This window comes from Jaculus jaculus, chromosome 1 (assembly GCF_020740685.1).
Source record: "Jaculus jaculus isolate mJacJac1 chromosome 1, mJacJac1.mat.Y.cur, whole genome shotgun sequence".
NCBI lineage: Eukaryota > Metazoa > Chordata > Mammalia > Rodentia > Dipodidae > Jaculus > Jaculus jaculus.
This window is the reverse complement of record NC_059102.1, coordinates 337,035,198-337,061,051: the sequence shown is the minus strand read 5'-3', so window position 1 is coordinate 337,061,051 and position 25,854 is coordinate 337,035,198. Positions and strand designations below refer to the sequence as shown.

General features: G+C 42.8%; 1 protein-coding gene across 1 annotated transcript in view; it reads left to right on the top strand.

Moving 5' to 3' along the window:
- Positions 1-25,854, top strand: part of Ush2a (usherin) — a 755,222-nt gene that overhangs the window by 720,134 nt on the left and 9,234 nt on the right. The window contains exons 64-68 of the mRNA XM_004672003.2: positions 13,539-13,745; positions 17,736-17,974; positions 19,149-19,345; positions 22,900-23,076; positions 25,052-25,135. Coding sequence (XP_004672060.2) covers positions 13,539-13,745; positions 17,736-17,974; positions 19,149-19,345; positions 22,900-23,076; positions 25,052-25,135 — 904 coding nt within the window. The remainder of the gene's footprint in view (positions 1-13,538; positions 13,746-17,735; positions 17,975-19,148; positions 19,346-22,899; positions 23,077-25,051; positions 25,136-25,854) is intronic.

Here is a 25,854-nt window from a genome sequence, read left to right as displayed (position 1 = left end):
TGTGGCCTTCAGCCACTTCTAGCAAACTCCAGATGCATTTTCCAGTTTGTGCTTCTCTGGCTTTACATAGATACTGGGGAAGCAAACCCAGGCTGTCGGGCTTTTATGCAAGCACCTTTTTCCCCTGAGCCATTATTTATTTATTTGAAAGAGAGAAAGAGGCAGATAGAGAGAGAGTGTGTGTGCCTCCAGCTGCTGCAAACAAACTCCAAACACATGTGCCATCTTGGGCATGTGGCTTATGTGGGTCCTGGGGGATCGAACCTGAGTCCTCTAGCCTTGCAGGCAAGTGCCTTAACTGCTGTTCCAGCTCTCCAGCCCTTGAAATGCTTTGTAATCAAAACCTATCCTTAAGCCTGGCATAGTGGCACACACCTTTAATCCCAGCATTCAGGAGGCAGAGATAGGATGATCGCTGTGAGTTCAAGGCCACCCTGAAACTACATAGTGAATTCCAGGTCAGCCTGAGCTAGAGTGAGACCCTACCTAAAAATAAATAAATAAATAAAATAAAAATAAAAATAAAAAACTTATCTTTATTCCATAAAGAAACATGTTATAGAATATTACAGAACTGGCACAAAGCTCAAAACTGTAAAACCAAGCATCCTGGACAGAGACAGAGAAAAGTCTCCAACCGCTCCAGGACCAGGCCAACCCCCACCAAGTCCTGCAGGAGCCAACAAGTGAGAAGGTTTTGGAGCTTGCTTGTTTCCGTCTTGCATCTCGATGTGGATAACAACGACGATGGCAAACACAAGGTCAGGAGAGCACAGCTGCGTGCTGGCGGATTAAAGCCCAGCACTAAGGCTGCTCCCTGACTTGCAGCAAGACTTGCATTATTTCAGCCAGAAGAATCCTAGAATTATTTTTTTGCAATTAAGGGTATTTTTCTTGTGATAAAGGCAAATTATGACAGGGGAACCCCCTTTGAAGTTACATTAACAATTTCATCTTGCACTAAGGCTCCAAAGGGCAAAGCTCAGTCCTGAGGAAGAAGCTATTTCAGAAAGAAGGGTCTTTCCAGCCACTGAGGTAGAGCAGTAAAGTGACAACTTCTTTGTTAGGTATAGAAGTCACTACTGAGAAATTATTGGGGTGTTGATGTTAGCACCCCAAGACCACCCATGCGTTTCCCTCCTCTGATCTCTGTGCAAATTATCACCATACTTCTACTCAAAGATCTGGATATTCTCCTAGAACCACATACAAAGGAGATATGTTGGGTTGAGAAGAATTTGGAGCATTAGGTATCATTTTGATCTGGTCAGCAAGAAAAAAGACAAACCCAGCAAGGTCCACAAATGTCAAAGGTTAAGAGGTGAAAGCAGGGCTGCAGAGATGGCTTGGCAGTTAAAGGTACTTGCTTGTAATGCCTGATGGCCCAGATTTGATTCCTCATGTAAAGCCAGATGCACAGAGTGCCACTATCATCTGGAGTTCATTTACAATGACAACTGGCCCTGGTGCCTGTGTTTTCTCTCTCTCTAATAAATAAATAAACTAATTAATTAATTAATTAAAGAAGTGAAAGCAAGGAGACAATGGTAACACAAAGTAAATTTGACTTCTACTTGCAACTGTGATAAACACAGCCAAGAGTTTCAGAAAAAAACTATTGCAGATATAACACACAGAGAAACATATTGAGGTTCATTTGAAAGACTGAAAGTAAAGCACAACTCCAAAGAGACTTCACGTTGAGAAAAGCTGGAAAACGCTAGTGTCTGCCTGGTTCTACAGAGTAGCTCATTGTGCTTCCCAAATAAGTAACATGCACACAAGAATCTCAATAATATGAGCACAAGAATGGGCTGGAGATATGATCAGGGAGCAGGCTCCAAAGTGGTCTCACCAGAAAAGCTGCTAGAGACCAAACATGGTTTTGAGGATGCTGGACCAGTACATCTGGACAGACTTTTCAACCCGGGGATCCAAAATGATTTTGAAGATCATTTCCCAAGAGCACTTCTTGACAACTCTTCTCAAAGACAAGTTTAGTTTTCAAAGGAAGACAAGTAATTAAGCTTATGATATTCATAGCAGTCAGCTTATTGACAGATGTTGACATTTCATGCATTTAAAATTATTTAAAGCAAAATACAGTAATTAGTCCTTTGAGGAAAATGAGCCAATTAAAGTATAATTTCATATTCTTAATGGATAATAAGCATAAAGTGATACTAGTTAGGATCATAAATATATTACAATGAAAATAGAAATGTTTGTTTATTTCAATAGTTGATTAAACTGACAATATAAAACTATTTTGCTAACCAAGCACAGAATCTATGCTTAAACATTTTAGATATTTTATATTTATTAAGAGTAATTAACCTATAGTTCCTATGATATCTTGCACTGTAATTTTTTATAGTCCCAAAAATCTATAAATAAAAAAAGAAAAAGAATAGTATAAGTTAGTCAACCCTTTTTTACAGTATTTTATTGAAAACTTCTATATTTACCGACAATAAACCATGATAATTCCATCCCCTCCCCCGACTTTCCCCTTCACCACTCCACTCTCCATCATATCCCTTCCCTCTCTCCATTAATCTCTCTTTTATTTTGACGTCATCATCTTTTTCTCCTATTGTGAGGGTCTTGTGAAGGTATTGCTGGGCACTGTAAGGTCATGGATATAAAGGCCAATTTATGTCTGGACAGTTGTATGTAAGGAGTGGTGTCCTTTATTGGCTCTTACATTCTTTCCTCCACCTCTTCTGCAGTGGACCCTGTGCCTTGGAGGGTGTGATAGAGATGTCTCAGTGTGGAAACTCCTCTGGCACTTCTCAGCACTGTGTTGCCTTTGGGTCATCCCAGTGGTATCTGCCATTTGAAAAGAGAAGCTTCTCTAATCAAAAGTGAGAGTACCACTAATATATGAATATGAACATTAAGTATAGTGCTTTCAGGACAGTTTTGTGAGAATAATATATGCATTTAGCCAGATAAGAGCAGGCTTTATACCTCTAAGATTCATGACCTCCCATGCCATAGGCTTTTTATTAGGTTTTCAGTACCATGCATGTATTCCTTCCCATAGAGGGGGGTCTCCAGTCCAATTAGAGAGCAGTTGGTTTTCCCCAGAGCAGACATGCCACTATTGCACCCGTTCAGTCATTTGGCCTGTCTGCCTAAACTTGAGGCTTCCAGTGCCCACTGTTTTCACTGCTGATGATGTCTATCTCCCACAGGGCGGCATGCAGTGCAGCTTTTTCCAGCTTTCTGTTGGCTGATCTACAAGGAGGTTTTCAGCTCAACCCCAGCTTGACTTCTCAGTGACCTTACTGCCCAGACATGTGAAGTCTTCAGCAATAGGGTCTTACTATCTGTAACTCATGGGAAACCAATGGCCTTGGCAATAGCCTGTAATTTTTGTAAGCAACAGGGACCTCCCTGGCCAAAAACTCACTGAAAGGTATCCCATTCCTGACACTGAAAATTTTGTAGTAGCAATATATGGCTGTTGGATGTGCCATTATCCAGAAAAGTAGGCTTTCATATGTCTTATTCAGAATATCTTGAATTTTTATTGGCCCTCCCCCCCACCTTTCTCTTACTCAGTCTCTTCCCCTGGCCACACTTAGGCCTTTCCACTCCCTCTGTTCTTCTACTTATGTATACACAGTACCATCTCCTAAAGTCCTTCCCTCCCCCCCCACCCCTATAGCATTCTTCTAGCTTACTGGCCTCTGCTATCGATTTCTGGTTATAGCTAACTCACAAGTCTAAACATTTGTAGCTAGGATCCACAAATGAGAAAGAACATGTGATGTTTGGCTTTCTGAGCCTGGGTTAGCTCATTTAGTATAATCCTATCCAGATCCATCCATTTCCCGGTAAATTGCATAATTCCCTTTTTGCTTATTCCTGAATAGGACCCCATTGTGTAAATGTACCATATCTTTATAATCTATTCATTTATTGAGGGATATCTAGGCTGGTTCCATTGCCTAGCTATTGTGAATGGAGTAGCAATAAACATAGTTGTGCAGGTATCTCTAAGACAGGGAGAAGCGTCATTAGGATATATGCCTAGGAGTGCTATAGCTGGATCATATGGTAAATCTATTTTTAGCTGTGTCAAGAACCTCCACACTGATTTCCATGATGGCTGTACCAGACTAAATTCCCACCAACAGTGTAGAAGGGTTCCACTTTACCCACATCTTCACCAACATTTATTGTCATCTGTGTTCTTGATGATAACCATTCTGACAGAAGTGAGATGGAATCTCAAAGTAGTTTTAATTTGCATTTTCCTGATGGCTAAGGATGTAGAACATTTTCTTAGATGTTTATATGTCACCTGTATTTCTTCCTTTAAGAAGTCTCTTATTTAGTTGCATGGCCCACTTTTTAATTGGGCTGTTTGATTTCTTATTGTTTTGTTTTTTATGTTCTTTGCATATTCTGGATATTAATCCCCTGTCAAACGTGTAGCTGGCAAAGATTTTCTCCCATTCTGTAGGTTGTCCTTTTGCCCTATTCACAGTGTCCTTTGCTATACAAAAGCTTTGTAATTTCATGAGATCCCACTATTTGATTAGTGTTATTGTTTTTTTCCCCTGAGTAATTGGGGTTATATTCAGAAACTTATTGCCTAGTCAATATGTTGAAGGGTTTCCCCTACCTTTCCCTCTAGCGGTTTCAGAGTTTCAGGTCTGATATTAAGGTGCCTGATCCATTTGGACTTGATTCTTGTGCTTGAAGAAAGACACGGATCTATTTTCATCTTTCTACATATAGATATCCAGTTCTCCCAGCACCACTTGTTAAAGAGGCTGTCTCTTCTCCAATGAATATTTTTGGCATTTTTATCAAAAATCAGATGGCTGTAGCTGTCTGGGTTAACATCTGGGTCCTCTTTTCTGTTCTATTGATCTGCATGTCTGTCTTTGTGCAAGTACCATGCTGTTTTTGTTACTACGGTTTTGTAATATAGCTTAAAAGCAGGTATGGTGATACCACCAGCCTTACTTTTGTTGTTCAAAATTGTTTTGGTTATTCAAGGTTTTTTTGCTTCCCAATGAATTTTAGGATTGTGTTTTTCTATTTCTGTGAAGAATGCCATTTGAATTTTAATGGGGATTGCATTAAATGTGTAGATTGCTTTTGGTAATATTAACATTTTCACAATATTGATTCTTCCAATCCAAAAACATGGAATGTCTTTCCATTTCCTAGTGTTTTCTGCAATTTCTTGCTTGAGTGTTTTAAAGTTATCATTGTAGAGATCCTTCACTTCCTTGGTTAGATTTAATCAAAGATACTTTTTTGTGGCAATTGTGAATGGAAAGATTCCCTGATTTCATCCTCTGCCTGTTTGTTGTTAGTCTATAGGAAAACTACTGATTCCTGTGTGTTTATTTTGTATCCTGCTACATTGCTAAAAGTGCTTATCAACTCTAATAGTTTGCTGGTAGAGGCTTTAGGGTCCTTTATGTATAGAATCATGTCATTGGCAAATAATGATAAATTTGATCACTTCCTTTCCAAGTTGTATCCCTTTTATGAGTGTCTCTTGCCTTATTGCTATAGCTAACACTTTCAGTACTATTTTAAATAACAGTGGGGAAAGTGGAAGCCTTGTCTTGTTCCTGAATTTAGTGGAAAAACTTCAAGAGTTTCCCCATTTAGTATTATGTTGGCTGTAGGTTTGTCATAAATAGCTTTTATTATGTTGAGATATGTTCCTTCTATTCCCAGTTTCTGTAGAACTTTTACCATGAAGAGAAGTTGAATTTTGTCCAATGCTTTTCTGCACCTATTAAGATGATCATGTGGTTTTTGTCCTTCTGTGCATTTATATGGTATATTACATTTATTGATTTACATATGTTGAAACATCCCTGCATCTCTGGGATAAAGCTGTCTTGGTCAGGGTGAATAATCTTTCTTATATAATATTATATTCTGATTGCCAATATTTTATTGAGAACTTTGGCATCTATGTACATGAGGGAGATTGGTCTGTAATTATCTTTTATGTTGTTCTGTCTTTGTCTGGTTTTGGTATCAGGGTGATGCTGGCTTCACAGAAAAAGTTTGGTAGGATTCCTTCCTTTTCTATTTCATGGAAAAATTTAGAAGCAGTAGTGTTAGTCCTTCCATGAAGGTCTGGTAAAATTTACCAGTGAATCCATGTAGGAGTGGACTTTTTTAGTTGGAAGACTTTTTCTAACCACTTGGATCTCCATACTTGTTATAGGTCCATTTAAATAGTTTATCTCATCTTAATTTAATTTTGGTAGGTCATATAAATCAAGGAAAATATCCATTTCTTTCAGACTTTCAAACTTAGAGGCATATATATTCTTAAAGTATGTCCTTGTGATTTTCCGAATTTCTTTTGCATCTGTTGTAAAGATGCCTCTCTAATTTTATTAATTTTTGTCTCTTTTTCTTCTGGTCAGATTTGTTAAGGGCTTATCAATCTTGTTTATCCTTTCAAAGAACCAACTCTGTTTCATTGACTCCTTGGATTTGGGGGGGGTTCTATTTCATTAATTTCTGCCCTAATCTTTATTTCTTCCCGCCTACTGATTTTTGGTTTGCCTTGCTCTTTTCCAAAGCCTTAAGATGCACCATTAAATTGTGTACTTGTGAACTCACTAATTTCTTAATATAGGCACTTAGAGCTATAATTTTCCCTCTTAGGACCACTTTCATTGTGTCACAAAGGTTTTGGTATGCTGTATTCTCATCATCATTTGATTCTACGGATTAATTTATTTCCTTTTTTATTTTAATGACCGGTTCATCATTCAATAGTGTACTGTTTAGTCTCCAAGAACTTGTGAATTCTCTGTAGATTTTCTTGTTGCTGATTTGTATTTTGATACCATTGTGGTCAGATAGAATACAACAGATTATTTCCGTTTTTCCGGTATTTGTTAAGATTTTCTTTGTGTCCTAATGTATGGTCAGTTTTAGAGAATGTTCCATGTACACACTTTGGCATTTGAATGAAATTCTCTGTAGATATCTGTTAGGTCCATTTGTCCCATGCAAGGGTGAGGACTGAAACAGGTAACCTTATAGAGCCACATTCCCCAAGGGTGTGTGCTTCTCTACACACTTATTCCTGTCAGATGGGAGGCTGAGACTTCTGTTCTGAAATGGGTTCCAGGTCAACCTGGGTGTGAATCAGACCCTGCCCCCCAATATGACAGAAGAAACAGACAAAGGCCCTAAGAATCTGAAAGCATCAAAGGCAACAATAGTCAACCCCCAAATACAGCTTAATTGAGAATGGTAAAGCCAACCAAGAATATTTAACCTATAACCCTGCCTGACATGGAAAGAGAGATTAGCACTTCCAGTGCAGGCCTATGTACCTGCTTTTTTGTCAGTGGGTCTCATTACCTTTTGGCTTCAAATCTCACCAGTGCTTCGGTCCTACCTCGATCCTTCTGTGATGAGCTGTGAATCTGGTGTTCTGATAAGCTGTGCGGGATGTCCTGCCTCTGGGAGCTGAATGCACTCTCTGGGGGGTCTCACTACTGTCAGTTGGGGTTTGGGAGGGTGAGAAAGTCTGGAGTTATACTGGAACTGCTCAGCTGGGCCTGCCTTTGCCTCTTCAGCACCTCCTCAGCTAGTCTCTGCTGTCTCCCCTTCAGGTTTCTTAGCTTTGCAAGGAGGTTGATGAGGCTGTAAAATCCCCTTGTTTGGTCTCTGCTCCTGCCACTGGGCACCACAGGATAAGGCCCAGGTTCACAAGCACCTGACTAAATTCTGGCTATTTTCCTCCTTTCTGACAGGTCTTAGTCTCTCCTGTTTCTCTGTATGGCTGATAAAAAAACCTATACACCTTCACTTTTTGGAGAAAGAGTTTATTTTGCTGTGGTTTTGCTTAAATCTCTCCCTAGGCTAGATTGTTGTGACGCCTATCTAGTCAGCCCCTTTTAACGGTTCCTTATTGGGAACTTCATACTTCTGACATGATTTTATGTACAATTGCTTATACACATGCCAAATGTTCACCAAACTTAAATTTTGTCACTGTAACACAAAGCTAACATGTGCAGAGAAAGGTGCAGCTATTGCATGGGAATCTTTGAGCAATATGTCCCCATCTAGTACATAGGTAGGCAGGTAGGTAGGTAGGTATGTTAATAGATAACTGCCAGAAAGCTAGAGATAGAAGACAGAAGATACTTAGAAGATAGATGAGACAGAGCCAGATGATAGATAATAAAGGCAAAGATGATACATGATATGATGGATGATAGATGACAGAGACAGAAAAGAGTGAAATGGAGATAGAATGATAGAAAGAAAACTGATACGTGATACAGAGAGAGGTATAGATGATAGATGTATAGATAGATAGATGATAGATATATAGAGACAGAGATAAATAGATAGATAAATAGAACATAACCATGTAAGGAAGAAACATGTGACACCTTTCCTCACCTATGATAAGAACCATAGTCTCCATTTCTGTAACAAGTGACAAGTTCTAAATTCAGTCCTTCAACACCAAAGAAACAAAAATAAAATAACTTATTAAATCAGATCATATTGCTCAAAATATGCTGTGCAAGATTTTTTACTTTTTCCACCTATGTTTACATTGTGCCACTGTGACAAAATTCCTGAGAAAAATAACTTATGGGAGGAAATATTTATTTTTATTTCAATTTCAGAAGTTTCTGCCCATGATCAGTTAGCTCATTACAAAAAGGGGGGCCCTGGAGAGATGGCTAGCAGTTAAGGAGCTTGCCTGCATAGCCTAAGGACGTAGGTTCAATTCTCCAGGACCCACGTAAGCCAGATGCGCATGGTGGCACATGCATCTGGAATTCGTTTGCAGTGGCTATAGGCCCTGGCATACCCATTCTCTCTCTTCCTCCCTCTCTCTCTGTCTCTCTCTCTCTCATAAATAAATAAATAAGACTAAGTCAGGAAATTTTTAGAAAAGAACAAAACATTTTATGTCTTTATTTCTAAGTAGAGAGAGAAAGAAAGAGACACACAGAGAGAGAATGGGCATGCCAGGGTAGTAGTAGTACCGCTGCAAACTCCAGAGGCATGCACTGTTTTGTGCATCTGGATGTACACAGGTACCGGGGAATTGAACTGCCAGTAGTTAGGCTTTGCAGGCAAGCACTTTAACCACTGAGCAATCTCCCCAGTCCCAGTTAGCTTTTCAGTTTTGGGCCTGTGGAGAATGAGAGCATCATGATGAAGAGGGCACAGTGGAGCAAGATGTCCGTGTCATGGCCACCAGGAGAGGGAGGAGCACACAAAGACAGAAAGAGAAAGAGAGAAGAACAGGAGGAGGAGGAGAGGGAGGAGGAACAAGAAGGGGAAGAAGAGGAGGAGGGAAGAGGCCTAAGGGAGGAGAGGAGAGGACACTAGGATGTTAATGACAAAAGCTACCCTTCAAATGCATGCCCCAGTGGTCTATTTCCAACTATGCCTCACCTCCTAAATCTTCCATGAAATTCTGATATCCCATTATGTTCTGAATCAATAAATGGGTTGATCTATTCATGAGGTCAGGGTTGTCATGATCCAACCATTCTCAAAAGATGTGAACACTGGTGTATTGGGAACCACATCTTTAATATGTAAACTTTTGGGGGACATTTAAAATTCAAACCATAGCACCCCCCTGTAAAATTTTGCCAAAGTTTGATATACTGTTACTGAAAATAAATCATAGACACAATCTGTGTGTTTTGACTTTGAACCCTGAAGTGCATGTGTTACTCAGCTGGACATGGCCAACAATCCACTGTGAATTTTGGGTGATGAATTTTTTTTTTTTTTACAGTTTAAGGAAGAAGGAGTGGAAGAGGGAGAGATAGGCAATAAAGAAAAACAAATGTCATCATTCAAAGATTCTCTCCCTTTTCCTCTGGTGTTTTTCATAAACGAGGCACCAGGACATAGCCTCGTGGCACAAGTTTTGTGAAATCCAATGTCTCGCTGTCTCTGTTGCCTTTCCCATCTTTGTAACTGCTTCATTTTCTCAGTAGCTCATGTAAATAGGCTGATCCTACTTTGCATAAGCATGTTGATTTATATGGATGCTATTTTGATCTCAAATTGATTGAATACTAAAAAGAAAGTCTAGGGAAATAGCGATGTGGTTTGAAGGTCTCCTGTCAAAGACAAAAAACAACAACAAAAAAAAAACCCCACTATATCCTACACACAGTCCCCATTAGTGACAGGGAATTTTATGTTGCTTAGTTTTTAGAAGATAGTATTCTAAAACTGCAGCAAAACACTGTAACACTGAGGCCCACTTGCATTTTTTTAAATGCAGTGGATTACCTCACATTTTGAAAAGAGAATTGCATCTGGTCAAAAGCCTGTAACATAGGAAGGCATGGACATTAGTACTATCTCCATATAAAATCTCCAGATAAAATATGATGGTGTATGAGAAATGATCAACCACTCCTGAGTGTACACCCAAAGGACTGTAAATCAACACACCACAGATACCTGCACGTCCACATTGGTAGCAGTATTAGTTCCTGTAGTTAGGAAATGGAACCAGCCCAGATGTCTGTCAACAGAAGGATGACTAAGGTCTATGAATATATACACAACATCGAATTTTATTCAGCTGTAAAGAAAAATGAAGCCATGACATCTGCAGAAAAATGGACAGACCTGGACGGCATTATGTTGAGTGTAATAAGCCAGACACAGAGACACAAATACTGCAGGTTTTTATCTCGCTTACAATCTAGATGAGTTTACATATGTGTGTGCACACTTACAGAGGTGTGTATTTATAAGGCATGGAAGTAGAAAGGGGAGCTCAAGGGAAAGAAGGGAGGGAGGGAGAAAAATCAGGAAGGCTAACAGAATACATATGAAATGAAAGCAAAATGGGCTAGTTGAAGGGGAGGAAGAGGTCCAGTGAGGATGGGGCAAGGAGAAAACCAGAGAGGAGCACAGTGATAAATGCGCATGAAAATGTGATAGTGGAACCTATTTATGTGCTAACTTGAAAAGGTAAAATAAAGGAGAAAAAAGTGAACAATGAATATCCATGACTCTGGGCTAGAACTATACTGAGTACTTTCCATGATTCATCTTTCTTTCTTCTCTTTCTGTCTCAGCATCTCATGCCTGCTATCTCCTACACGTGCTCATTTTATTAGCAACTTGCTAGATTTGTCTACCATGATTCCTACTTCTCCTCTTTATCCATGTAATGTCAACTAGCATTCTGCATATTCTTAACCACCAGATAGAGCCCTGTTCTTTGCAAAGAAGCTTTTTTTTTGTTTTGTTTTATATGTGGTATGTGTGTGGAGGAGGGTCATAGTATATGCAGATGCAGATGCATGTCAAAAATGGAATGTAAAGGGACACAATAGACCTGGTTAAACAGTCTCCTGTGCAGCCCTTGCCTTTAGGCACACCTTATAGAGGTCACTACCCAAATTGATCTTTCTGATAGATAAAGAAGTTTCAGGAATCCTTACCACAGGCCTTGTTGCAAAATTCAGGTGTTTTCTGTTATCTCTGATCTCTGCTTCTCACAGATGGGGTCAGAGATATGCATGGCCATACCCAGTAGTTTACAGGATACTAGGGAATTGAATTCAGTTACTCTCAGGTCCCCTAATACCTTCACTTTTATATGGAAAGTGCTCTTACCCACTGAGCCATCTCTCCAGCCCCTTTGCAAAGAATTTGATATGCACATTTGCACTTTAATTTGCTTATTTTCTAAGAATATTGTCTTGTCAAATCTTGCCACTCATTATGCCATAAAAGGGGGCCCTGTCCTTCCCCATTTGTACTTACACAGGTTGGTCTCGAGCTGACTGAGGCCCAGCACCCTTCCTCATCAGGCTAAAATGCTCTCACTTCATCAGTAACCTTGTATTCATCACCATTATAAGAGGGGCCTTGATCATTTCAAAGGGGACAACAGCAGCTGGCATTTTGACTCAGACTCTAGCTTTGAGAAAGACCAGCTCTCCTGGCAGCAGTTACCTGCTCTTACTTTCTTAGCTGCCCCCCTGAAACAGTATGCTCACCATGTCTGTCAATGCTTGCAAGCTAACGACCTTACCCAATCCAGAACTGTAGGCCCTGGCCTCCAGACAAGTCCTTCGAGATTGAGGACCCTGAGTTTCTTGTTCTTGCATGTGCATGACATGGAGAATCACAAATTTAGCCTCTAGAAAAAGTACTCCAGAGAGCACAAGTCTAGCTTCAGCTCTCATGACTTCTGTTCCACTGAAAAAGTTCGTAAGCACTCCCCAGCGTCACTTTGTTCCTCACCTGCCAAAAGGGCCCAGCAATAGACTCCTCCCTTGCCTCGCACAACTGCTTTTGCTGACTACCCCGTCAGCCCGCAGGTGACGTGACTTACAAAACGGAGAATTTAGACACGTGTGAATGTTTAGCTGCAAACCACAGCTCTTTACAGGGTAGATTTGACTATGGACACAAACTAGCTGTGTCTTTTGAAAGTGGGCCCTCAGTCTGTGGCCATACCACCGTGAGCATGCCCAATCTCATCAGAAAAGCGAGTCCTCTGGCAATCTTGCCATAAAGAGACTATAGAATGACATTTCACAGAAACTCAACCTCGGAAGTTTGCTTTTCAAAGGAATCTGCCCCCCAAAAGAACACTAATGGGAGTTGTCCCACCTATTAAAAATAGGCCTAGGGTTCCTTCTCTTGAAGATGTTACGGATGGCAAAGCAAAATGAAACTGAACTCCCACCTCCAAGTGCTGACTTCTTTTTTCTGAAGTAGCTTACATTTTAAACTTTCTACCTGACTTTTTTAATACTGCATACTGGAAACGTGTATGCTACAAAACCCAACAAGATTTCCAACCTCTTCTTTAAAATTTAGGGTAAAAAATAATTTTAAGTGCATGAAGCAAAAGACATCCAATGAGCAAACACGTTCCTGCTGTTAGACTTGTACGTGAGCGCTTACTAAGGAACGCTCCCACTCCCACAGTCTTCTCGCGTTGCCACTTCGATCTATCATTCTGATTGATCACTGTGTGGTGGGCCATGGTTGGGCCTAATTTAACCCTATCCACTCACACATCCATCGGCTCTGTCTATTGCACCTGACAGTCTACAAATTACTTACTCATGCAAATGATGACCTAAGGCAACCTTTTAGGATATTCGTGTTTAATTATACAAATGGTTCTTGATAAATAAGATTATATATCTCTCCATATGTTTATTCCCTCCTTGATGAAAGGAAATTTAATTTTCATGCAGATTCGGTAGAGACAGTGTCTAAGAATTGCTGAGTTTCATGCCAGAGGCAGAGCCATCCCTTCGCAGGTGCTGACAAAACGACTCCATCTCCCCACGCAGGGAGGCGAGCACTTTCCCTTGAGGCTTCAATTTACCTGCGTCGATTTCTGGACCTCTAAGGCATCCCCTTCTTGTTCTGTGGTCCTTTGTGATGACAAAATTATAAAAATACAAGTTTATCTTACTCTGCTCTGAATTTGTTTTCCAGCTTGAGTGTGCTTTGACTTAGATTTCTTTTGTGGATTTTCTTTGGAGGTCTGGGCAGTGAATTCTGCAGGAAAAACTGCGAGTAACTGGACGCGGTGTAGAACAGGCCCTGCCCCACCGGAAGGTCTCAGAGCACCCACAGTCCACTCGCTCTCCTCCACGCAAGCGGTGCTCAACATCAGCGTCCCCACGAAGCCCAACGGCAACATCAGCCTCTACCGGCTCTTCTCCAACACCAGCGGGGCGCACACCGTGGTGAGCAGCGGGGCTTTCTGCCAACGCCCGGAAGGTTCTTCCAAAGAGCATGTGCCAGGCTGTGCTCGCTTCCTCCCCTCCCTTCTCTCTCATCTTCCAGCTCTCACGTCCTCTATGGTGAACGAAAGATTCTTCAGAGAAGGCCAACTGAGCCATTAGAAAACACAGAAAATATGTGAACTCTTTTTTAATTAATTAATTTTTTATTCTGCAAGTACAGGCAGTTTGGTACCATTATTAGGCTCATCCATGACCTACCCCCTCCCTGTTGGCCCCTCCTTGTTGAGGTGTATGGGTCGTGCATTGTGGAGTTAGCCCACAGTTATGGGTAAGATAAATGTCTCTGCATATCATGACCCAACATGTGGCTCTGACATTCTTTCTGCCCCCTCTTATGCAAAATTTCCCTGAGCCATGTTGGGTTCATTTTTGGTCTGCTTCAGTGATGAGGTGTTAGGGGCCTCTGGGGCTCTGGCTCTCTGATTTGGTAGGAGTTGATTTTTCTCTGTGTTGGTCTCCTTCCCCCTTGTGCTGGTATCTGGTTCATCAGGAAAACAGCACCCTTGCTTGTTTCACCAATTTTCCTTAGTTTCAGCCGGGCCCTTTTGAGGTAGGATGGGGTGGCTATGTCCTTAGGATCTACACCTATCTGAAAAAGAGGAGCAGATTCTCCAACGGAGAGTAAGTTAGCACCAGGATAAATGAGATAACCCTTACTTTTTTATAGAGAGTTTAATACGTGTAGGCACTCTTGTAGCCCACGATTGATGGTAGCTTGATATTGAAGAGTGGGCTTATGTTTGGCTATGGTTCTGACTTGTTTTCCAGCTCCAGCTATGGATCTCGTACCACTGAGGGGATCAGTTAGCCGAATCAAGAGCAGTTGGTTTCCCACCATGGCTGTGTGCCACTATTGCACCTGTATGAGCATCACAACAGGTTATTTGCTGCTAAGTAGGTTGGACCATGAGTTGCTTGGACAGATATTGGTCATTTCCCCCGGTCACCCATGTAGCACCTTCTGGCACTAGACGCTCTGACTGTCTGGGGACGGACTGTCTCCTGGCTTCCAGCCATGCTATTCCATTTTACATGTCAGCTGCATATGGTGTCTTCAGGAAAAAAAAAGGCAGAAATAGTGGATCCCCTGAGGCAAGCTGGCTAGCTGGACTAGCCAAATCAATAAGCCCTGGGTTCAAGTGAGAGACCCTGCCTCAGTACAATTCAGTAGTGAGCAATAGAGGAGGACACGGTGTCAGCCCTTGACCTCCACATGCACCTGTGCACCCACACACCTACACAGTGTGCCCACACACATATGAATGCGCTTATATGGCACACATGCACAAACATATACAGAAAACTTATTTATACATGTTACATGGCAGGTGCTATTCTAGACATTGGATATATAGTAATAAAAAAGACAGTCAAAGTTCTTGTCTTCATTGAAAAAGAATGATAAACCAGTAAAATATGGATGAATAAGCTAAGAATTATATCTCTGGGAGGGTATTACGTAGGGAAGTGAGAGTCACTACTTTTAGTTAGGGAGTGTAAGGAAAGTGGCGTGAAAGCTGAGTCGGTGAGGAGGAGACCAGCCTTCAGAGACGCAGGAGAGGACATAACAGAAGAGAGAACAGCAGATGTTAAGGGCTGAGGAGGAATTGAGCTACAGTTCATTTATTCAGTCAACATACAAATAAAATTACTTACTCTAAATAGTATGGAGAGGGTGCAGTGATATAACATTATAAGTCCTGCTTTCTGAGTGATGGATGGTGGTGCTTTTAGAGATATAGCAGTGAATCAAAGTGTCAGATCACTGGTCAGCCTTATCATCCACTCTTGTGTGTGGTGTCAGAGGCCAACTTCAGGGGTTGGTCCCTGCCTCTCGCCTTGTCTGAGGAAGGGGCTCTTGTATTTCTCACTGCTACGTTCACTAGGCTAGCTTGATCCACCAGTTTCTGAGAGATTTTCCTGTCTCAGCCTCCCTTCTCACCCTAAATACACTGGGATTACCTGCCACAGCATCAAGCTTGCTCAAGCACTTTATCCCCTGAGCCATTTCCCTAGCAGCATGTCCAGTGTTTTAAAAGTCTCCTTGTGTGAGCTAAAGAGATGGCTTAATGGTTAAGGTGCTTGCCTGTGAAGCCTAAGAACCCAGGTTTGATTCCCCAGTACCCACGTAAGCCAGATGCACAAGGTGACACACGCATCTAGAGTTCGTTTGCAGTGGCTGGATGCCATGGCGTGCCTATTCCCTACCCCCGCCACCATCTGTCTGTCTCTGTCTCTCTCTGTCAAATAAATGAATAAAAAATTTAAAAAAAGAAGAAAATATGTAAACTTTAACAAGGAGAGAAATGTTAGTGAAGGTATCAAAAACCCCACTACTGTAAGAAACCAAAGGCTTTATAGAGAGTCAAATTAAATTAACGTAGAAAAACAAAGGCCAAGAACTTGAGGACTGGTACTACACACAAACAACAAGGACAGTGGGATAAAGTGAAAATATCTAGCAAAGAAGATTCTGGGAACCCCCATTTTGACACACACAGAGCCCTAATGAAAGATAAAAATGTTGTATTTCTAGAAAGTTCTAGCCCCTAGGAAGTCATAGCCACCACTGAACAGGGCTCTAGCCCCGGGAGGTGCATTGGAGACAGGAGATAGTGGTGGAACTCTCATTTAAATGAAGAGACTGAGGACTGGGGGCGTCTCCCGGCTTACACCTCTCCTTCATAGCTCACGAAGAGGTTATGGCGGTTCGTTCACACACGCTCACATAGAGGTTGGGTAGATCCTAACGGACTGGAGACTACCGCAGTTCATCACACGAGCTTACACAGAGACGGTGTAGATCTCAACTTTACATGATAAATTATGTAGACCGATTTAGGGAATGATTTGGGCAGGTGTGGAGAAGTCCTGTGAAATCTGAATGGCAATCGAAACACAACCTCAAAAGATAACTCACACAGGAAGAGTGTATATGGAATGCTAAAGGAATATTAGCATTTCTACAGGGCTTTGTATTCAATAAATATAGACGATGTAAATACAATCAACCCTTGATTATCTAAGCTTATAACATGATAATATTAACAAGCCAGAATAATTTCTATTTGGAGTGCTGTATGCATTTTAAAAATAGCAGGTAGTACTCCTTAATTGTTACTTATGTCAATGTGGAAATTAATTTCCAGCTTCTATGATCTTTTCCAAAGAATTCTACAACCACAGTGAGGCCAAAAATTTGTTCCAAATAAATGAAAAGTTTGTAATCCTACAAAGACAATTGGTTTTGCAAAAGTCAACAACCACAGACGAAGAGATGAACTCACTATCCATACTGCTCTCTGACATCAATCCCACGGGATTGTTTTTAGTGGAGGAAAGGTCTATTCTGTGATGCAGGGTCTCACTCTAGCGTAGACTTGGCTTCAACTCAGGGATTCTCCTAACTTAGCCTCCCAAATGCTGGGCATACAGGATGAACCACGGCACCTGGGGCAAATGATAATGTGACTTCATCATCTTTTACTTTTGTAGCACCAGGCACAGATTTAGCCTAAGGCCATGCACATTCTAGGCAAGATTCAAGGGGATTTTTAAATGCAGAAATTCTATGAAAGTTGTCATGGCAGAATATAAAAGTTCATGATAAAAATATAATTCAAATATAGATTATGAATTATTTGCAAAGGCACAATTTTGAAGGTCATGAAATTCAATCAACAATTGTGTTTTCTGTGTCTTTTTATAATATGTTTCTAAGTTTACATAACAAATAAGGTCTCCTGTCTCCTGGTACCTCTCCCTTCTATGGAGAACTACGTTGTGAAAGAGTTGGTATTGTTTTAACTCGTGCCTCTATGGCTGGAGCAGTAATTCCCCGAGGGCAACCTCAGTGCAGACTGAGTGTCTCGTTGCATCTCTAGAGCCTCTGATGTGTGACATTGCCTCATCTGCCCCTCTCTCCCCCAGCTGTCTGAAGGCATGGCCACCCAGCAGACACTCCATGACCTGCGACCCTTCACCACGTACACCATCGGGGTGGAGGCCTGCACCTGCCTCAACTGCTGCAGCAAAGGACCAGCACTGGAGCTGAGGACTCGCCCGGCTCCGCCCTCAGGGCTGTCCCCTCCACGGGTTCAGACGCTGGCCTCACGGATGGCCTCCTTCCGCTGGAGCCCCCCGCTACTCCCCAACGGTGTCATTCAGAGGTCAGTTGGAAGGTTGATAAACCAAAAGGAGGTGTGCACGGCGTGTATAGTCACTCCACAGTCCCCAAGAAGGGCTTGCCATCTACCTGTGCTAAAGTAGATTTATTGAGTACTTATGTTTTACCCAAATGTTTGAATCATAAAACTGACAATCAGATAAGTAAACAACAAAATCATCTTTTTTTAATTTTTTTTTTGTTTATTTATTTATTTGAGAGCAACAGACAAAAAGAGAAAGAGGCAGAGAGAGAGAGAGAGAATGGGCATGCCAGGGCCTCCAGCCACTGCAAACAAACTCCATACGCATGCACACCCCCCTGTGCATCTGGCCAACCTGGGTCCTGGGGAATCGAGCCTCAAACCAAGGTCCTTAGACTTCACAGGCAAGTGCTTAACCACTAAGCCATATCTCCAGCCCAACAAAAGCATCTTTAAGTAAGAAAGATGCCATGCCATGCTGTGTTCTCATTCAGTACAAGAACATGCCAATAGAGGTTCTCTGAAAGCATGGGCTACCCACACCTTGGCTGGAGCATAAGAGACGAGGTTAGCTGGCGATTGCCCTGACCTCATTTAAAATATTAGGAAAGGTGTTGGAGAAATGACTTAGTGATTAATGCACTTGCCTGCCAAACAAAAGGACCTAGGTTCAGTTCCCCAGGTCCCACATAAACCAAATGTACAAGGTGGTACAAATATCTGCAGTTTGTTTGCAGTGGCTAAAGGTCCTGGTACACCCATTCTTTCTTTCTCTCTCTCTCTCAAACATAAGTAAGAATAAAATATATTTTAAAAAAGAGAGAGCCAGAGTCTCAAAGAACAAAGAAGTACTTCACTCAAAATAATTCGGAAGAAAAGGGATTTTCTTTCTTTCTAAAAACAGTTTCTCCCTTTCCTCTTAAAAGAGACAAATGTCTAAGCTTTATTAGCAAAAATGACAACTTGCTAGGTGGATGGCCTTGTGTGTAATACATGGTGACTTTTCTATCATTTCTCTGGGTAGCTTTGCCTGCATTCCCCACCATATTAATTCAGGGTTTCGGAGAACAGTTTCCTGCAAGTGGAATTATTGAAGAGTTTGAGATGCCATGAAAACAAAATGCCTTTTCACAATAACCTAACGTGCTTGAGACGCGCGCTCAAGAACCCTTCCCTGTCCTTTCTGCTCGTCCAGCTATGAGCTGCAGCTGCAGGAGACCTGCCCCGGGGCCTGCGCGCCGCGCCCCACGGAGACAAGGTACAGGGGCCCCGGGCACAGAAGCAGCCTCGAGGGCTTGCAGCCCCACACCACCTACCAGCTGCGAGTGGTGGCCCACAACGAGGCAGGCGGTGTGGAGTCCACGTGGGTCAGCTTCACCACCAGGAAAGAACGTGAGTGCCCAGGGGATGGCCACGGCCAGGAGGAGCGGCTGCGTGAAAACTGAAGAGGCTAGGTTCTTTGAAAGAATCAGGTGTTCATGGGGCTAGAGAGACAGTTTAGCAGTTAAGGCACTTGCCTGCAAAGCCAAAGGACCCAGGTTTGACTCCCCAGGACCCGTGTAAGCCAGATGTACAGGCGGCGCATGTGTCTGGAGTTCATTTGCAGTGGCAGGAGGCCCTGGTGTGCCCATTCTCTTTCCCTCTGTCTGCCTTTCTTTCTCTCTCTCTCTCTAATAAATAAAAACAATATTTAATTTAAAAAAAAGAATTAGGTGTTTGGTGTGAGGAATATACTGAGACATGGATGATGATCCCTGAAGAAACACCCCCACGAATGACAGCAGATGGCGCAGAGCAAACAGGAAAACGTCCTGGTTCACTAACACCTGCTGAAGGCCAGGCGAGAGAGGTTAAGGGTAGAGAGAAACGAGTAAACACTTGTAGAATTATAGAGTGAGAAGCATCGCACTCCAGCCCAGGCTGACCTAACGCTCACTATGTGGGGTCACCTTGCCTCGGCTTCCCAAGTGCCCAGATCACAGGCATGTACCACCATGCCTGACCTACACCACGTTTTTCCCCCACCCCAGACAACCACCTGCCTGCATTGGCACTGTTCCTACAAGTGGGAAAGACAGAATGGCCCTTCTGTCTGAAACAGGCGCCCAGTCTGGGCATGCCATTCCCTTTCTCCCCGGGCACCCATCCCTCAGTCTCAACTGCAAGTTGCTTCTTTCCCAGAGGCGGAGGCAAATGCGCTCCAAGTCCACTGCCCGCCTCACAGGACTTTTCCAAAGAACAGTCAAGTTCTGTTGGTCCATTTACTCCTTCCATGGGCTCTTCCACACCCTCTCTACTGGAGAAAAATGTTGGCAACACAAGGGATTCGGTGAAAAGGGAATGAGGGAAGGGGACAGAAGAAAGTAATGAGAAGGAATTATGACCAAAATATATTATAAACATATATGAAAATTGTCAATTAAAGTACATGTGTGTATATATAAATACATATACAGATTATACTCTTTTATCCCCTCACCCCTAGTCCTGTTTCCCTGGGGACCTCCTCAGTGGGACTATGGGATTCACTGTGGGGTCACAAGGGTCTCAGTCAGACCCTATGGGGTAGTGGGGGAACCATGCCCCAGGTATTCCCACCCACTCTGTGGTTCTTACAATCTTTCCACCCCCTAAACCATGGCAAGCCTGTTGGCAGTTTGATTTAGTGTTAACTTCTGGAAGGACTTGAGAGATGGCTCAGCAGTTACGGCATTTGCCTGCTGAGCCTAATGACTGGTTTCCATCCCTCAGTACTAAGATGCAGAAACTGGTGCATTCATCTGGAGTTTGTTTTCAGTAGCTAAAGGCCCTGGCATGCCCTATCTCTCGCTCTCTCTCTCTCTCTCTCTCTCTCTCTCTCTCTTTCTCTCTCTCTCCTTGCAAATAAATTATTAATTCAATTTTAAAAAAAGAAAGTCTCATCCTCCATTTCCCCATGGCCTCCATGTCAATGACTGCAGGAATCATGTTTCCGGTCATAACCATCATGGATGTCTCGGCAGCAGCACGGGATGTAGTTGAACCTCCAATCCTCTGTTTTGAATGAGGGTTCCATGGTTGTCATGGCCAACTCTCCGGGGTCCTCTCTTACCTCTACATTTTCATCATAAATCAGTTTTATTGATCTTTCCATAACCATATTCCCTGGTTCATGTTTTTGGCTCGTGTGTATTTATGTGGTCTGCGTGAGTGTGTTTGAGTGTTCAAACATGTGTGGCTGTACACGTGTGTGCGGGGCAGAGGTTGACGCTGGGTGTTAGCGTAACTGTACTTGCACACCGCCACACCTGGCATTTTCACTGGGGATTGAACTCGGGTCTTCATGCTTGCAAGGCAAGTACGTTACTCACGGAGCCATCTCCCCAGCTCCAATAGTTGCCTTTTATACTGGAAGAGTAAAATGGCCAGAATGAGCAAGTTTCAACATACCACTGGGGAGCCACCAAAAGTCAGTCAGTTAAATTAGTAAATTGTGTCCCTTGAAATAGATGCATACTTGAGGGCAGCACGGGGTGAGGCAGGTCAAGACTCCTATCATTGGCGCGACTTGCTTCCTCTCTGAACAATGAGGAACAAGTGCTGGCAGTACTGCCGGGGGGATAGCACAGTGGGGCTCACTGACCCTCGGGCCCTGCAGGGAGCTTGCGTAAGCACGTGAGTCCTGACTCTGGAGATTACTGTTTTCCTTCAGCAGAGCCTCCAAATCCCACAAAATGAAGCTCTTATCTATTTTCTCATACTCAGCAAGCTCTGTCTTTTTCTATGACATAGGGAGGAGTAGAAACGATTGGACTGAAATGGCATAGCGAGGCCAGAGACGAGCACAGAAATGTAGCCCGTTGTTATCTGAGGCAGGATTAGTGTTGGAAATCACAGATATTTAAGGAGGGCTTGATAACTTGTGGTATTTGCAGACAGTTTTTCTTACAGCTCTTATACCTGACTTCAAAAGGTAAGGCTCACAACTTTGTTATAGCTGCCAACATCAACAGTTCTTTTTAAGGAAAAACCCAATATCTAATTTAGTCCCACTATTTTTTTTTTTTTTGGCTAAAAAAACAATTTAGTATGTAGATGGATCTTAATGCTGTTGCAGATGTAGTGATGATTTAGGAGGCAGTGAGATCTCATGAAGTAAATCTTTCCTGACTTGATAACTGTCTCATATGCTTTCTCAAAATGATTCATTTTGAAGATGAGCCCTAGCCAAGGATTTTTGTTTTGTTTTTAAAAGGCACTAAAAAATGAGAAGAGAACATGCCTGAAACTGCCCACAGCATAGCTTCTAGATGTGAGGTTAGAACTTAGGAGACTGGAGCTGGTCCCACACTGACATACTATGATATTGATGAACGAGCGCAGCCGTGAATTATCTCCCCCGCCCCGCCCGCGCGGTTTGCCACAATCTCCACTTTAGAAAATAAACATTCAAGAAAAGGCTTTAAAATACATGAGACCAAAAGGACATAATTTACCATTTAAGCAGTTTAGTTTGTCAGAAAAAAAATTATATATTAATTTCATCTAGACCTTGAGGGCTTCATAGCAAAAAATATTGATTTGATATGAAAAATCGCTATCCACTGTAGCGAGCAGTGTTTAGAACACTTCACCTGTTTAAAGGTGAAATGGCCACAAAATATGAGCTCCAGGGCCATGTTGCTAGCAAATCCATTGCATGTTAATAGTTTTATTTCTAAATCAGTGTCTCCATTGATTTTTTTTGAAAGCAGTTGCATAGTTGCTTTTCACATGTGTTCTCACTGGTTTTCTTTTCACACCTAACAACAGTTTATTATTTTTACAGGGTTTCCAGCCATGCTGGGATTATTTGGCTGGCTGGCTGGCTGGTTTTGTTTTAGGGCTGCATATATTTTTATAAAAGCACCCTTATGCTCACCTTCCCAGTGGTTACCATTTTTAGACATTGTGTTTCCTACCCACAGTGCCTCAGTACCGAGCCCCGTTCTCAGTGGACAGCAACCTGTCCACAGTGTGTGTGGACTGGACTGGCTCTTTCCTCCTGAATGGTCAGCTGAAGGAGTTCGTGGTCACCGATGGAGGACAGCGCCTGTATAGCGGCCTCGACACAATCCTCTGCATACCAAGGACAGTGGACAAAAGTAAGTGTCTGGCTCCCCATCCCAGCACGCAAGGAGCTCTGATCCACAGCTTTAGGATATGTTAACCCTGAAAGGCGACCTGCGGAATGTTGCCACTAGAGTATCTTGATGTAAGTGGCCATTTCTCATGGGAAAGTTACAGCTCATAATCAAATCCTTTCTGTTTGCTGCTGGATGCACTGGGGTTTTGACGGCGCGGTGGAGACGGTGCTACATCCCGGAGAGCTGGGTGGTAGCAGGAAGAGGCAAGGCCAGAGAGCAGGCGGAGGTCTCTAGACATCAGCACTACATCGAGTCAGTGGAGGATTTCCAGGGCCTTCTTGCTTCCTCTCCAGCCTCTAAACAGCATCACTGCTGGTGATCACTTCTACTTTGAAGGGGTGGCCTAAACCTTTCTCAGTATTGGCTCCTGAAAGAATCTCCCTTTCTATCTTACACTACCTTCCATTTTCCTCTCCACTGCACATCCTGTTTCTTCTTATTTTCAAATTGAAATGAGTCACAGTCTTTAAAAGTGGGAGTTTCCTGTAGCCTATGTGGCCACAGGACCAGCACACACACACACACACACACACACACACACAATCATTTTAAGTGTATTGGATTTATACACTAAACCAGTTAGGGACTGTTATGTGGTTTACTTGAAAGTCTGGTTGATTTTGGCTAAAGAGCTCCACCCATGCACATGTAGTTCTTGAAATGTCATCAGTTTACCCCAAGTTAGCTGCATAAATTCATGACCATGGCTCTTGGTCACCTGGGCAGCTCTCTGTAAAGGAAGATGCCGACAGTTGCACAGATAATTAATTTAAGTCATGAGATCCTCGAGATCTATGAGTGATTTGAGTGTATGGCCTCACAGACTCGAGCACTTTTTTATTAAGATTCGGCCTGCAGGTTGCCTCTTGCCTCTCCAGTGGGGGGAGCCCTGCTGGGGAAGAGGTGTGTCACTGGGGTGCATCTTAACTCCAGCCCCTGGGCAGCTTGAGCTCTGGCTGTTCATGTTTGCTGCCATTGGTACCTGCTGGTGTTGGGTTTTCCCCTGTTTTACACATCTATAGAAAAGAGCCAACTTCTTCCCCCATTGATGGAACTTCCCTGGATCCTGCAAGCTTGAAATAAATACTTTCCTTCCATAAGCTGCATTTGATTGGATGTTTGTCCAGCAATGAGAAGCTAACCACGGTACAGCCGGTAGATCTGGTGTCCCCCTGTACAGGCCTCTAAGTATGTATGTGGCCTTGCAAGAGTCAGAAGACCCTTAAAGAAGAATTTAGATCATGTCTTCCCCAAGATCGCTGTGGGCGCTCCTGCTGGGTTCAAAACTTGTAGCACCTGAGTGGGAATTGTCCCTAAATTCTTCACAGGAACTGTTGGATGAAAGTAGAACAAGATATGCTCCAACACCCTTTATTCCTCTGACGACTGTTTTCTCTGCTGTAGAAGTTCCAGTCATCGTTAGCTCCTTAGCTTGGATACACTCGGGTTACAGTAAATATAGTTCTTTTGCTAAAGGTTTTAATTAGAAATAAGTTTGCTGATTAAATGTCAGCCAACTTTCCAATACCTAACCAATGTTGTAAAGAGAAAGGGTTGATTCTGGCTGTACATGGTTGCAGTCTGTGACCATTGGCCATGGCCTCACGACTGCTGGCAGAGCAAACTGTTGACTAGATCAGGAAGGAAAAGAGAGTGAGGAAGGGGCTGGTGTCCCTCAGTGACAGGAATTCCTCCCAGTAGGGTCCACCTCCTCAAGGTTCCATCACCTCCCCACATTATCACCCAGGAAGCAAACCTTTGACACAAGTCCCACTGTGGGGGAGGGGGACAGTTGACGCAGCATTAGGCAAAACCCCACAGCGTGCTCTGGAATCTTACTCTCAGATGTTTTATTGCTCCTTCAAAACTATTGCTGCTGTGAGTAGATGTTACATGACTAGTGATGTACCAACCAGTTCTTTCCTTGGTCTAGCTTTCTTTTTCCAGGTCACCTGTACTACAGATGTTGGGAGCGTTAAGACACCATTGATCCAGCACGAGCCTGCTACTGGAATTGGTAAGTGTTTCACACATGTTGAGTGTAGCACTTCTCATCTTCCCCAAGAAACAAGCACATATGTATGCATACAGCCTGTGCTAATGTGTTAGTGTAGATTTTGTGGAAGGAGCCATGTTGTGTTATAAATGACTTTTACAAGGCCTCATGGAACTTACATTAGGTGAAGAATTAGAGCTGCTGTTAAAATGCTTAATCGTTGAACTATAAATGTGGGAAACAACAGAGATATTTCACTTCACTTCTCTCTTAACCAAATAATCTGTCTAGAGGAAACTGCTCGGGTCAGCAGCACATATGAAGTAAGAACACCGTGACTTTGTGCACAGAAAAGTGGAGTAGAGAAGAGATGAGAGGAAAGGGGACAGTTGGCCGGTTCAGCTCCTGTTGATCCTAACGATGGCATTCTGGAGCTAGAGCCTGGAATAATGCCTTTGGGACACTTCTGCCTGTACCCGTCATGAGAGGTGACAAGTTGCTGCTCACCACAAGTGAATCAGCTGAGGAGATGAAATTATAACTCGTGTGTCTGTGTGTGGGCACGTGTGTATGGGTGTGCGTGCACGTGTGGGCATGTGCGTGTAGAGGATAGAGGACCACCTAAGGCGCCGGGCTCGGGCATGTAATCCCCCTCATAGACACAGGGCCTCCCACTTCCCTGAAGCCCACCAAACAAGTAGGCTGGGTGGCCGGGGGCGGCAGGGACCCGCCTGCATCTG